Consider the following 13,616-nt stretch of genomic DNA (forward strand, 5'->3'; position numbering starts at 1 on the left):
TTTTTTTCAATGTTTGTTCTTCACAGGCATAATCATAACATGTGTTTAAGACCCCAAGAAACATTCACAAGCTGAATAATCGGTTAAGAGCTAATGATTAATCGTTGCAATAATCACCGAATAGTCGTTCTAACAATCGTTAGATTAATCGATTATCAAAATAATCGTTAGTTGCAGCCAGGGCTCGAAATTAACTTTTTTACTTGGTAGCACTGGTGCTCTCAACATCAGAACGTTAGGAGCACCAGCAAAAATTTAGGAGCACCCACCGAAAATTAAGGAGCACCACAACTACAATTTATATAATACTAAATAGGCTATGTATTTTTTAAAAAACATCCTCACCATCAACATTGGCGTGTTCCACCTCTACATGTACGACGAGGATGTTTGTGGTAATGATGGGTCGTTCATGAACGATTCGTTCATTTTGAACGAATCTTTTATGTGACTCAGAAGAACGAGTAGTCTCAGAGAGTGATTCATTCATTTTGTGTTGACCGCACATGTGCATTGTGCAACCTTCATTCGTTTGTTACGTGAAAACCGCAAACGAACAAAGGAAACAGAAATTATTAGTTCACCTTTCAACTCTTTTTGTCCGAGTCATTCGTTCTTTTGTCACGTGACAGCCGTATATGCTATGTATTGCTCACAGAGGAAACAGAAATTATTAGTTCACCTCTCGAGTCTTCTGGTCCGAGTCATTCGTTCTTTTGTCACGTGACAGCCGTATATGCTATGTATTGCTCACAGAGGAAACAGAAATTATTAGTTCACCTCTCGAGTCTTCTGGTCCGAGTCATTCGTTCTTTTGTCACGTGACAGCCGTATATGCTATGTATTGCTCACACAGGAAACAGAAATGATTAGTTCACCTCTCGAGTCTTCTGGTCTGAGTCATTCGTTCTTTTGTCAAGTGACAGAAGAACGAACGACTCGGACAAGAAGATTCAATCCAGAGGTGAACTAATCATTTGTTTCTCATAATTTGTTCTTGGCTGCATTACACATTTTTCCTTATTGGGACTATAATCAAAGTTTGCGTAAGTAGACGTGTTGGGGGGGATTTGGCCATTGAAAATGTAACATATTTAATTCTGCTCAAATGAACGACATGAACTAAAAGACTTGAAAAAAGATTCGTTCATTTTGCTGAACGAGACTCAAAGATTCAAGTTAGTAAAATGATCCGATCTTCCCAGCACTAGTTTGTGGGCAGTCCATCAAGCAGGATGCAGACATACACTGACAGACAGATCGGTGTCTCCATCAATGATGAATGAGATGTACTGAGCTCACGATACTTTAACTGCTGTGTTCCCACAGATGGTATCTGCTATCATGCCGATGATGTTAGCGCATGACTTGTCATTTGGGTACGTCATGTTGATCTCAACGCCGTTCATTTTCATGAGCTGTAACATGGGTTTAAATTTAGTGAAGGCGAGCTCTTCTTTGGCGATGGTGTAGGCAGTGTTAAATTTCATGTTCAGCTCTGGCAGCATCCTGACGATTAAAAGCTTCAACAATCGAACCTGATCCTGAATTCTTTGCCACACACTTGTCCCGGCATTTCTTGTGCTTGGCGCTCTCCCCGTGTTTAATCAAGCTCTCGCGCTTAAAATGTGTGGAATCAGTGGCGAACGCAGTGTTACCTGCAACCTCTGTCCCACAGGCTTTACAGTGAAAGCAGTGCATTAAGCCATTTTCATAAAAAACTGCAAGCCTTCTTTTCCGCTGGTGGATCCACATTCACCACATGATCGGCATCACCAACTCCAGGAGTTACATTATCTGTAACTTTAGGCTGCTTACAAAAGAAATCGCTCAGTGTTCTTTTCATCTTCTCTCTTCAGCTCTTTACATTTCGCGCGCTAGTTAGCTCCGTCACATGACAACGGAGCGCGGTGAAAGGGAGTGATTGACGGCTAATATTAACCAATCTAAAATCTGCATTAAAGTTAAGAATGTAAAGATGAAGTTTAATTGGTTATGTAATGTTGAATAGAACGGTTGAGCAGTCACTGTATCAGCTCACAGCAGGCACATAGTGCAGTAATTAGTGAATGTTTTGTAGAGAAATGAAAACAGGTCGCACCACAACAATTATCTGCACTAGCACAAATGCTCCCAAATATATTTTGAGGTTGCACAGATTAAATTTCGGGAGCATATGCGACCAAAATGGTCGCAAATTCGAGCCTTGGTTGCAGCTCTAATTCTAATGATGCTGTCTCATTATCAAACGTTTGCATGGGAAACTTTAAAGTCATTCTGGTGGGGATGTAGACACGTAAGAGGTCAAAGGTCAGTGGCAAACACTGCGCTCTAATTGGCTCGTCTATGACTCATCTGTCTAGGTGCAATAACATATCAGCACCAGGGACTGTCTCAAATCGACAGCTAGAGACTAGAATCTAAGACATAAGTTTGTAGCAAAGAGCTTTGTCCAGGAAAATATTATTATACACAAGTACAGGCCGCTTGTTTCTGCTAAGGTGGAAATCCAGTTTCAAGAGTGTGTTGTGTGTTCAAACCTTGACATTGGATGTGTAGAGGTTTCTCAGGGAGGCCAGAGCAGCAGATAAACCATCAGTACTGCAACAGATCCATAATGCCTGGAGAACACTGGACGACACACCGGTCTTCTTACTTAAACCCTACAAAAGAAACCACAAGAATCAACACATCGAAACTCTGTACAACACTAAGTTTATTCATATAGTGCACATTCACACTGCATAAAAATTTGGTTGTCACTCCTCTTCTGAGTGCTTAACCTCTTGTGCAAACATGTTCAAACTTGATAGCATGCGCAAAAAAGGTCTGAGCTGATCTACTGACGTAGTCTTCTAAGGATTGTGTCTTTCATTTCTGCAAAATAGCACGTCTTGGCATTTGATTCACTCTTTGCATCATGCTGTTATTGTGGCAAAAAAGAGACTTTTTTGAAGAGAGAACACCCATTGAAGACACATTAATGTGAAACTGAATAAACTGTTTTATTCTGTTATGTTAGAACTCTATGTCCTAACTGATGATCACAAGTCTACTAACAGTGTTAATCTCGTCAACAAAATCACTGACGAAAACATTCGCTGACAATGTTTTTTTTGATTTAGACCAACTATAACGAATACGAGATGAAAATGAATGCATCACGATTATAATTAAACTATTTTCTTAACCCTCATGCACTTTGATCATTTTTGACAAAAAATCAATTTTGTTTCTTCAAATGAAACTGGTTTCCTTTATCAGACGGGTACGAGACTTGGTGTTTTTTCGCCCATTTGATATCTGAACACACACAAAGAAATTGGAGTTGATTCGATTAGTCTAAGCGATATATATATATAAAGTACACTTGTACTGTTCCCAGTCAAAATGGCTGCCATAGGAAATTAATGGGAAACACTGAAAATCACAGATTTTTTTTCATTATTTATTATATAAAATCTAAAAAACAGCCACAATGCAGAAAAAACACACACAGACATGAAGGGGTTAGACTACGAAATATCAAGAGTGCAAAACACACACACACACACACAAACTAGCTTTTATATCATTGTGGGGAATCTCCACAGACTTCCATGCATTTTATGGATTTTATACAGATCTAACAATAATTTCTATCCCCTAACTCTAACCCTAAACCGTAGACACCTTTTTGAATTTTTACATTTTCAAATAAGCCATTTCCATCGTGGGGACCGCTGGCTGGGCCCCACAATGTAGATGATCTCAGGTTTTACTATAAACATGTACACACACACACACACACACACACACACACACACAAATCTTGTTACAACCAGAGATACATTGGGTTATTACTTGTTATTTTACACACTTCAGGTATTCAAAAACTGACAAAAATAACCTCATACAAATAATTTTGTTTCACTGGATTTACTATTTATAGGTATGTGTTTGAGTAAAATGAACATGTTTGTTTTATTCTATAAAGTACTGACAACATTTCTCCCAAATTCCAAATAAAAATATTGTTATTTAGAGTATTTATTTGCAGAAAATGACAACTGGTCAAAATAACAAAAAAGATGCAGTGTTTTCAGACCTCGAATAATGCAAAGAAAACAAGTTCATATTCATTTTTAAACAACACAATACTAATATTTTAACTTAGGAAGAGTTCAGAAATTGCCGATTCCAGCCTTGCTGAAGCACCTCAATATCATCACCGATCCTCCACCAAATTTCACAGTGGGTACGAGACACTGTGACTTGAAGGCCTCTCCAGGTCTCCATCTAACCATTAGACGATCAGGTGGAGGATCGGTGATGATCTGGGGGTGCTTCAGCAAGGCTGGAATCGGGCAGATTCATCTTTGTGAAGGACGCTTGAATCAAGCCACGTACAGAGTTATCCTGGAAAAAAACTTGCTTCCTTCTGCTCTGACAATGTTCCCCAACTCTGAGGATTGCTGGTTTTTCCAGCAGGACAATGCTCCATGCCACACAACCAAGTCAATCAAGGGGTGGATGGAGGACCACCAGATCAAGACCCTGTCATGGCCAGCCCAATCTCCAGACTTAAACCCCATTGAAAACCTCTGGAATGTGATCAAGAGGAAGATGGATGGCCACAAACCATCAAACAAAGCCAAGCTGCTTGAAAAAGAGTGGCATAAAGTCACCCAACATCAATGTGAAAGACTGGTAGAGAGCATGCCAAGACGCATGAAAGCTGTGATTGAAAATCAGGGTTATTCCACCAAATATTGATTTCTGAACTCTAAGTTAAAACATTAATATTGTGTTGATTAAAAATGAATATGAACTTGTTTTCTTTGCATTATTCGAGGTCTGAAAACACTGCATCTTTTTTGTTATTTTGACCAGTTGTCATTTTCTGCAAATAAATGCTCTAAATGACAAAATTTGTATTTGGAATTTGGGAGAAACGTTGTCAGTACTTTATAGAATAAAACATAATTTTGTAATGGTCTCTTAATTTTTTTCCAGAGCTGTATATCTAAATGCTGAACTTGTGACAAAATCTAGAAATCATCTCTTCAATCAGGGATGAATAAGTAGCTCTCTGCAGCCATCTAGTGTTTATACTTGGAAATTCATATGGTTAAAAAATTTTTTAAATGGATCTTTGATTCTTGAGACTTTTCAGCTTTCAAACTATATATATAATTTATGAGGACTGGTTCAGTATTTGAGAAAATATTCATAAAAATATGTTTAAAGAAAAAAGTAAATTTTCAAGCTCAAATTCAAGGTCATATAGGTAAATAAAATAGTAAAAAAAATAAAAAATAATAAGGTCTAAATACCCCAAAACCCACCCAAAATGCACAACTATAGTGCTTTTACATGATTTAATTTAGACTTGTTACATTTCTTTCATAACAATTAAAAAAATTATACGTTTGTAGTTTCCGGTCACATTTGACCGGGAACAACTGGAACATGATTTAATGATGAACAGTGCATAAGGGTTAAAAAGCACACTGCTGACAAAAATATGATGAGTACAAAAAAATACTGCAAGATATTAACAGTGTAAGATAAAAACAGAAGAAGAAACATCATTCTAGAGAAAAATCTGTTTATAGAAGATGATGTTAGACATGGTTCATCTAATCCAATATTCCAGTGTTCAGTGCGAGTTAAACAAGCTGGCAAAATGAACCGCTTTAAAATGGGTTAATTACCTCACTCAAATGCATCCTGTTTATACATGTGTTTAATCACTATATCCACAATATATATGTAATATTACAACTTAGATCTGCACAGATAGTGAAGCGAATGAACAAGTTAATTTGAACTAAATTACACACTAGTCATAACAGCCGCAACGAGCACTCATCATAGCAATCGAATTGCCACTTATTATAACCCACACAAACTATATTAAAACTCCTGCTGGCAATGTTTCTTCTGCATTAGACACTTACCTGAAGAAAGCCATTTCAAAAAGTGGTACATATCCCACCTGTCCCACCCATAAATGATGCCAATGGTTACAGTTCTACTCATTGGAAAATGTAGCTTGTTACTAGAAAGGCTATTTTATTGTTTACTCCCCAACAGTGAACAGGTATGTTTTGGCTCAAATGCAAATTTTGATACCAATAACAATTTTAAAGTCTACAGGCAACCCATACATTATGGTTCAGAGAGAGCACACTTTTTAAAAACAGCAGCTTATCAAGCATGAAACAAAATTGCACTTAATGTCTCCAGTCTTTAAAATGTATTCTCTCAAAAATAGCTTACACCAGACAGGTTAATCTAGAAATATACGTACCTTAAAGATGTGCGCTTTTAGGATGTGGTGGCCCAACTCCATAGTCTGCTGCCTGTTTAACTTCCCTTCCTGCCTGGACAACATGAACGCAATCAGGGCATGACCACTCCTGCAGAGAAACACACATTGTGTTAATGCATGTATGAATGAATAAGACTCAGATATAGCAGCAAAAAAACATTCTTCCAAACATATTAACATACCCTGGTCATGTCATCTATGAGATCAATTGGAAACTAAAAGGTCTGCATAATTCGGTATTTGACACAAGGCTGTGAAAATGTCACCGTGTTGGCATGAGTTTGGTCTGGAACGACGTCCCTGTAGAAGGCAGGAGCAGTGTGGAATAGGCTTGCTTTAGTGATCATCTGCTCCTGCTGGTGTTAATTAACTGAGAGCTTAATTAAAACACCATGCATGAATGCAACAGGCTTTGATCAGCTCTGCATCTCCTCTACATTGAACATATTTCATCTTTATCGTTCTTTCTTTTCTGCCTCTTTCAGCAGCGATATAACAAAGCAGAACTGAGGGGACCTTTTAAAAAATCCCTCTTTTTTAGAGCCATCATTTTCCGTCTGGATCTGGACAGGGCTCAGGAAGGCGAGCGACCACTGGGACACTGACTGGCCAATCAGAGCGCTCAGACAATGAGAATGAGAGCAGGAAAAGGGCAGAGTCACTAAAATGGGACTCGAAGCTCGCTTCAGCTCATTAGCATTAGGACTGCAACTAACGATTATTAGAACAATTATTCGACTATTCGGTGATTATTGCAACGATTAATCATTAACTCTTAACTGATTATTCAGCTTGTGCCCCGACTTAAAAGGTTGTATTAAACGTGCTTACTAACAATAAAGAGGACAAAATCATCTTTTAAAAACACCTCTAAATGACATTCACTGAAAAGGAAAAAATACTTTTTATTATGTTTAATTTAGTAAACATTTCACTACAAAAAAATCCTATTGTTATCAAGTGTTTTTGTCTTTTTTTCCATTTAAAATTGTCTAAAAATCCTTAAAACAAGATACATTTACTTGAGAAGTAACATATAAGATATTTAGACTTGCTTTAAGAGAATGTATCTTAAATATAAGTGTATTTTGTATATAAGTGTATTTTTTCACTTGGTTATACTTCTGCGAGTGCAGTAAAGACAAAATACACTTATATTCAAGATCTGTTCTCTAAAAGCAAGTCTAAATATCTTATATGCTGCTTCTCAGGTGAATGAATCTTTTTTTAAAGGATTTTTAGATATTTTATAATATTTGTATTTTTAATGTTATATTCAACATTCTCAGATAAAAACATTTTCTTCTGCAGTATAGCCGCTAAAGTAAATGTACGTTGTTTTAAAGGAGTTTTAGATATTTATATTGGAAAACAAGCCAAAACAAAAACAAATAAAAAATGTATTTTGTTGCAGTGTATAATGGGGCGAAGACTACCTCTCTCACCTTTCTGTTCACTTCAATCCATCTTTAACTCACAAAAACAAACAAACTCTCTCTTATTAATAAAGCTGTGTATTGCCAAGTTTCTTCACGATAAGAAGTTGCGAGCCATCACGTTATAATCTAGCTGCATTAAGCGCACACTCGAGGGATGAGTGTCCCCACAACAGAGTGTACCTCAGCCGGGTGCAGTTTCAATCTCTCCCCCTTAGATCGGGACACTTCACGCAACTCATAGAAGAGGCATTGACCGCACAGAGAAATGCCAGTTTCCTTATTATTTTAACTTTAAGCTATAACGCATTAAATAGAACTGCATTAAAGATGTAACGCCGGGGTGTTTCCTTTAAAGACGCTCGACACGCAAGTTTTGCTTAAGCTGAGCGTCAGCTCCGGCTCTGCTTATTCCACAACAAGAGTGCTTCTGTATTTACTTATTTTGTATTTTTACATTATAATTCCCTCAAACTTTGCGATCTACATCACCTGAAGCTGTGAAAGTTTAGAGTGCATCTGGACTGTGATCTGTGTAATTCTTCCTCTCCACAGTCAGGCGTGAACTGCAGTTACGATTAGTCGATAACGTTGACTAATCATTTCAGCCCTAATTAGCATCTGTACTACACTACCGACAACATAATAGTGTTTTAGTCTTTGCTTCAATTAACTGTCTGTAATACTATTTTGGGAGTCTATGAGTTTTTCAAATTGATATCTGATTATGAACAGGTTTCATTTAAAATATGCTGGTGGTAAAAGTTAAGAAAATGTAAAAAAAAAATGTTTTAAGGACAATTAAAATCGTTTGCATTGTAGCACTACTTCCATGACAATTTAGCACATTTCCCACATTTAACAATATTTTTTCTGACATATAAAATCTTTTTAATGATTACCAGTAAACAAATAAAATAAAATAAAACAATTCTGTAATACGATGATTTAAGCATAAAAAAAGGGACATTTCCCCCCTATAATTCTCATTATAATAACGCAAAATATCATTCTCATTACTGTAATGCAGAATAATACATTGATATAATGGATTCATATATTATTTAAATTGCAAAATACACAATGTTTGTATTTCCTGTACTGAATTAAATTTATACTGATTAAAAAAATGAATTATAAGTTTGACACATCATTTTAATTGTAATAGAGTTAAAATGACTGTATTACAGTAAAAAAAAAAAGTAATGATCATCACAATTGAGAATAAAGAGAATAAAGAAAACTAAATATACATATATATATATATATATATATATATATATATATATATATATATATATATATATATATATGAAAAGTAAAATAAAACGGCCTGTAATGAGAATTTGGTGGGTGAAATGTGCCTGATGTTCAAAATAATAATAATAATAATAATAATTAAATAAATAAATAAACAAACATCAATGGATCTAAAAATTTTCCTTTAGCAAAATATAACTAATTTTTTGATTTTTCCATAATATGTGACCTAGACATGTTTTATGAGATTGACCTTGTAACATTTGTTTGACTCTAAAATATTAAATCTAGGTTGATAATATATTTCATAGTAATTAAATAAGAGGAAACTGTAAGTTGCACAGGCTTTCATCATTTCACGAATGAGGTCACGTCAAAACAGCGCCAACCCGCATCTCAGAATAGCAATCTGAGATGATGTTCTTCTCACCACAATTGTACAGAGTGGTTATCTGAGTTACCGTAGACTACTGTAGGCAGTTCTGTGGACGGAAACGCCTTGTTGATGAGAGAGGTCAACAGAGAATTGCCAGACTGGTTCAAACTGACAAAGTCTATGGTAACTCAGATAACCACTCTGTACAATTGTGGTGAGAAGAATATCAGAATGTTATGTTTTGGCGGCACGAGGGGGACCTACACAATTTTTGTTTTTGACAGCCATCTTTTACCGTTGTCATGTTTATCGTGCCGCTTTTAAAAGACACTGTGTAAAGGTACAACTCGGAAGTGGAAATTCATTCAGCTGCTCTGCCCTTTGCTGTACTGAACACAAACTGCTCAACATACTGTTCTTGCGCCCATCTGCACTATTTTTAATTGTTGGTGTATGTAAACAAGCACTAGCTGGACGTCTTTGACCGTTTGGATGCGTTTCCAGGCGATCTGCGCCTCAGTGCACCTATGCGTGTTTGTCTATTCATCGTGTTATGGACTATGTATGTGCGCGGACTGCTTTTGAACCAGTCATAATACAATTCAAGCTTTGCAAAGGAACTGTTATTGAAGGATGGTGCAGTAAAAAACACTTGGACTTGAGTAAACTGTTTGATTCATGAATATTTCATATGTCACGACTGTTGGTTATGGTGCTGATATGCTTGAGTGAACAGTTTAATACAGTATATTCAGATTCAATTTGCTGGATGTGTGTTATTTGTAAACCCTGAAATTTAGCTTTATAAATTTGTGGAGCTGGTTCATTCTCTTCTGACTGAGTTTCAAATACAACTGTGTATTTGAGGGGCTGTATGATGTTAGCCAATCAGAATGGTGGGTGTTTACATTGAAGTTTAAAGGAGACGCTGAGGCCAAAACAGAGCTTTTCAGAGAGAGGCCTAAAAACAGGGTAGAAAATGATCATTTATTACTAAACTATGACTGTTTTAGTGCTAAAAACTTTACTAACTTTTTCAGTGGACCTCAGGGAAGATAATAAAATTATTTAAAAAAATTGCACTCCTTTAAGCATTAAAAGAACTAAGCAGATCTATAGTTTTCCTTCAGTTTGAGCATGATTTTTCATACAAAAAGTCAACAATAATAGTCTAATAATAGTGAGTTTCAATAACGTCCTTACCTTCTCCATTAAAACTTGCATGACTACAATTCTACTGACTTCAGTAGAATGTTTAAGAATTATAAACACAAAGCATACCTACGGCATCATTTTCCTACATATTTAAACTGCTGAGCATGACTTTTATCAGGAAAGATGACAATAATATCCTAATAATGATCATTGAAAACATGCATTTGGAAGAGAGAAAAAAACTAGCAGTTGCTTTGAAAGCAGAAAGTAATAAATGGGGCTTTTCCACTGCACAGAACAGCTCAACTCGACTCGACTCTGCTCACTTTTTGGGGGTTTTCCACTGTGGATAGTACCTGGTACCTGATACTTTTTTTAGCACCACCTCAGTCGAGGTTCCAAGAGAGCCGAGCCGAGCCGAGCCGATACTAAATGTGATGTCAAAACCCTGCAGATCACTGATTGGTCAGAGAGAATCGTCACTACCAGCGTCACTGGATTTGCGACATGGGACATCAACCCGCTAGTTTTAAAGTTAGAAACAGCGATAGCAATATCATTTGTTCACGCGACTTTCGAATTGTAAAAAGAAATGGCTGTGCGCAAAACCACGCCGTGGTCAATAAACGAGGTGCAGACGTTCCTCTCGTTAGCGACGAACGAAGCGACGCTTAACGAAAAAGTCTTTTAGGAAGTGTCTCAGCTGTTGGCCGCACACCGGACCTACCAACAGTGAAGGGAAAAGTTAAAAAAAACTTAAAAGTAACTACAGAACCATCAAGAACCACAACAGCCGGACTGGTTCAAAAGTGGAAGTGGTTCGACCAAATGGACGCTATCAATGGAAATAGACCGGCGAGCAATGGGAGGGAGAGTGCCCTGGACTCGGCGTTGTTGGAGTCCATGATGGAGGATGGTACGTTTTGTTACGTTAACTCTATATTCTGCTCGAAAGCTTCACTTTATATAGTTGACCAGCTACTGGAAAGCTTGCTTCTAAAACAACCAGGCCAATTTAACTGTTACACTTGTGTAAAATCACAATGCAACATCTGCTTTATGCAGCACAATGAGCTAGTAGCTAACAGCTAGCGGTCGTGTTATTGTTTATGGTCAGTAATGTTTGTGTCGCGTTTAAGATGATGTCGCGGCAGTAGAGACAGTGCAACTATGACGATCAGCCTATAATCCCACCCACGTTCAGGCGGCACTAAACTGCAGTGGAAAAGCAAGCTCTAAGTAAAGCGAGTTGAGTCGAGTCGAAACCGTAACGAAAAGTGCCAAAAGACTAGTTTATATTTAGGTCTCAGCGCTTTCTTGGTGAATTTAACTGGGGGTCTCTGACTCACCAATACTCAGAAACAATAAGGTAATATTTAATAATAAAAAAAAAATAAAAAAAATGAGACAGTCAATATCTCTTTACAAATTTGGACAGTTTTTAAATATTTCTTGTTGCTTTGTACTCTCAATAGGGCTGAAACGATTAGTCGACGTTATCGACAACGTCGACAATAAAAAATTGTCATCAAAAAATTTCGTTGTCGAACAGTCGTTAGATTTTAACGTAACACAAGATCATATGAAACTCTAATGACTGCACACAAGAGCAGCACTGCAGCTCACGCCTGACTGAGGAGAGGAAGAAAACACATCTCACAGTCCAGATGCACTCTAAACTTTCACAGCTTCAGGTGATGTAGATCGCAAAGTATGAGGGAATTATAATGCAAAAATGCAAAATAAGTAAATACAGAAGCACTCTCGTTGTGGAATAAGCAGAGCCGGAGCTGACGCTCAGCTTAAGCAAAACTTGCATGTCGAGCGTCTTTAAAGGAAACACCCCGACGTTACATCTTTAATGCAGTTCTATTTAATGCGTTATAGCTTAAAGTTAAAATAATAAGGAAACTGGCATTTCTCTGTGCGGTCAGCGCTTCCTCTATGAGTTGCGCGAAGTGTCCCGATCTAAGGGGGAGAGATTGAAACTGCACCCGTTTGATGAACACTCTGTTGTGGGGACGCTCATCCCTCGAGTGCGCGCGCTTAATGCAGCTAGATTATAACGTGATGACAACTTATTGAATCATAATATACAGGTGCATCTCAATAAATTAGAATGTCGTGGAAAAGTTCATTTATTTCAGTAATTAAACTCAAATTGTGAAACTCGTGTATTAAATAAATTCAGTGCACACAGACTGAAGTATTTTAAGTCTTTGGTTCTTTTAATTGTGATGATTTTGGCTCACATTTAACAAAAACCCACCAATTCACTATCTCAAAAAATTAGAATACATCATAAGACCAATAAAAAAAAAAACATTTTTAGTGAATTGTTAGCCTTCTGGAAAGTATGTTCATTTACTGTATATGTACTCAATACTTGGTAGGGGCTCCTTTTGCTTTAATTACTGCCTCAATTTGGCATGGCATGGAGGTGATCAGTTTGTGGCACAGCTGAGGTGGTATGGAAGCCCAGGTTTCTTTGACAGTGGCCTTCAGCTCATCTGCATTTTTTGGTCTCTTGTTTCTCATTTTCCTCTTGACAATACCCCATAGATTCTCTATGGGGTTCAGGTCTGGTGAGTTTGCTGGCCAGTAAAGCACACCAACACCATGGTCATTTAACCAACTTTTGGTGCTTTTGGCAGTGTGGGCAGGTGCCAAATCCTGCTGGAAAATGAAATCAGCATTTTTAAAAAACTGGTCAGCAGAAGGAAGCATGAAGTGCTCCAAAATTTCTTGGTAAACGGGTGCAGTGACTTTGGTTTTCAAAAAACACAATGGACCAACACCAGCAGATGACATTGCACCCCAAATCATCACAGACTGTGGAAACTTAACACTGGACTTCAAGCAACTTGGGCTATGAGCTTCTCCACCCTTCCTCCAGACTCTAGGACCTTGGTTTCCAAATGAAATACAAAACTTCCTCTCATCTGAAAAGAGGACTTTGGACCACTGGGCAACAGTCCAGTTCTTCTTCTCCTTAGCCCAGGTAAGACGCCTCTGATGTTGTCTGTGGTTCAGGAGTGGCTTAACAAGAGGTATACGACAACTGTAGCCAAAT

General features: G+C 37.4%; 1 protein-coding gene across 1 annotated transcript in view; it reads right to left on the reverse strand.

The window, feature by feature from the left end:
* LOC127448217 (protein TANC1-like) overlaps positions 1–13,616 on the reverse strand; it is a 248,275-nt gene that overhangs the window by 47,955 nt on the left and 186,704 nt on the right. The window contains exons 14-15 of the mRNA XM_051710591.1: positions 6,296–6,404; positions 2,541–2,663 (exon numbers count right to left, since the gene is read on the reverse strand). Coding sequence (XP_051566551.1) covers positions 2,541–2,663; positions 6,296–6,404 — 232 coding nt within the window. The remainder of the gene's footprint in view (positions 1–2,540; positions 2,664–6,295; positions 6,405–13,616) is intronic.

The sequence above is a fragment of the Myxocyprinus asiaticus genome, chromosome 11, assembly GCF_019703515.2.
Source record: "Myxocyprinus asiaticus isolate MX2 ecotype Aquarium Trade chromosome 11, UBuf_Myxa_2, whole genome shotgun sequence".
Taxonomy (NCBI): Eukaryota; Metazoa; Chordata; class Actinopteri; order Cypriniformes; family Catostomidae; genus Myxocyprinus; species Myxocyprinus asiaticus.